Source organism: Oryzias melastigma, linkage group LG13 (assembly GCF_002922805.2).
Source record: "Oryzias melastigma strain HK-1 linkage group LG13, ASM292280v2, whole genome shotgun sequence".
NCBI lineage: Eukaryota > Metazoa > Chordata > Actinopteri > Beloniformes > Adrianichthyidae > Oryzias > Oryzias melastigma.
In genome coordinates, this window is record NC_050524.1 from 10,899,594 (window position 1) to 10,901,460 (window position 1,867).

The 1,867-nt window shown below is 40.0% G+C and overlaps 1 protein-coding gene across 1 annotated transcript in view; it reads left to right on the forward strand.

Annotated features, from left to right (window-relative positions):
- Positions 1-1,861, forward strand: part of p4ha3 (prolyl 4-hydroxylase, alpha polypeptide III) — an 11,772-nt gene extending 9,911 nt beyond the window's left edge. Inside the window, exons 12-13 of the mRNA XM_024276538.2 lie at positions 703-799; positions 1,184-1,861. Of these exons, the coding sequence (XP_024132306.1) occupies positions 703-799; positions 1,184-1,254 (168 nt within the window). The 3' untranslated portion in view covers positions 1,255-1,861. The remainder of the gene's footprint in view (positions 1-702; positions 800-1,183) is intronic.
- The last annotated feature ends 6 nt before the right edge of the window (positions 1,862-1,867 follow it).

Sequence of the window (1,867 nt, forward strand, 5' to 3'; positions counted from 1 at the left end):
GGGTGTCAAACTCAATCCCACAAGGGGCCAAAATCCAAAACACACCTTAGGTTGTGGGCCGAGCAAGATAAACATTTATTGAACACACTAAAACTAACTTTTTAAACTGCAAAAACTGAACTTTTAAAAAAAAAGAAAAATATATTTTATATATTAAATATTATTCAAGAATAAATCAACTTAAACCTTAAATAACTTTCAATATTTTACTCTCCGTAATTATATATTTTGTCAAAATTATACAAGTTAGAAATAAGCGCAAGACAACATCGGGCCAATATAATAAAATAAAATGATCTGGAGAGCCGAATACATTTACCTGGCGGGCCGGATCCAGCCCCCTGGACTTGACTGTGACACATGTGGCCTAGATAAAACCATCAGAAGGTGACTGACATTTGTAGTTTCAAATCTTCAGTCAATTCAAAACTTAAAGGGATTTTTGTTTTAAAGCATCGGAATTCCAAAGATTACCAATTGGTTTAAGTGGTTGCGACAACTTATCATTGTGGAAATATTAAGGATTTGATTATTCCCCAAACAGAAAAACAGCAACAATGTCTTTGTCTTATTTAAAACTTGGCCAAGTTCTTTCTTTAATTCATAAAACTGCATTTATTACATATTTTTGTCGTAAAGTGAAAGAAGGTGCTGTTTAAAACATATTTAATTTAATGTTTTATGTCTTCTTTGTTGTTATAGAAAGCTGCCGTCTTCTGGTGGAACCTCCACAGGAATGGTCGGGGCGATGCGGACACCCTGCATGCTGGATGTCCCGTGCTTATTGGGGACAAATGGGGTAAGCCTCAGTGAGCCTTGCAGGAGCCTCAAAACTGTTTACAGTCTGCACCCGGTGTGTAACTGTCCTGTTATACAGGAGGGAGATCACATCTGTGTTGCATTATCCATTTAGAAAAGGGACAGAGAGCATTTCAGACGCTGAATCTTGGAATGTGAACATCTGCTGCTGATTGGCCGAGACTATCAAATGTATTATACAAGCCAGTTAAATCAACAGAGGGGTATTAATCATCAGCAGCTGCAGAAGCATTCACTGGAGGTTCAGCTTCAACTTCAATTTATGTCAGTAGATATTATTATCAGCTATCAATCATTTTAACATAATTATTGATAAAGATTGAATTTAGAGTGAGCTACAGTTTTTGGTCTGTGTTTGTTGCAGTTGCAAACAAATGGGTCCATGAGTACGGCCAGGAGTTTCACCATCGCTGCAGCCTGAATCCTGAAGAATGAAGGGGGCGAAAGCAAATGTTGGGCCCCTCAGAGTATGAGTCTTCCATCATGAGGCACACATAAAGGGTGGAGAAGATGCCAGAGAGTGAGCATCACAAAAGGGGCAGTCTGCTCCTCGGATGGGAGCCCCCCGACCCCGGGGAGCCCGGAGCAACCTGGAAGGTGCTGCTGCAGTGGACACGGAGGAGCGGCCAAAATTTCAGCTGAAAGGCTCCTACATTCACACACTGAGCTGCCTTTACTGTGGACTGCTGAACTGAGGCTGGGTTGTGAAGTGAAAGCAGCACGGGGGGCTTGCTTGCTCCACAAATGGAGTGTTGGGATGTGATCCAAATTATAACAGCAAATAATCTGTTTTTAATGAGCAGTTATTTGACAAGGGAGCAAAAACCTAGAGATGAATAGTAACATTTTTCAAAAGCATAAAATTGAAGTCTCATGTTTCAGCATATGACTAATTATCAACAGTAAAAGTGGATCTGGCATGCATCAGACACACAGTGCAGACTGTCAGTTTGATTTACTGCGATTTTTTTTCCCCAAGTTGTATGAAGACATTTTTAAAATTTCAATTCGATCATCTTTTGAGCCATTTTCAAAGCGTTCCCAGAGT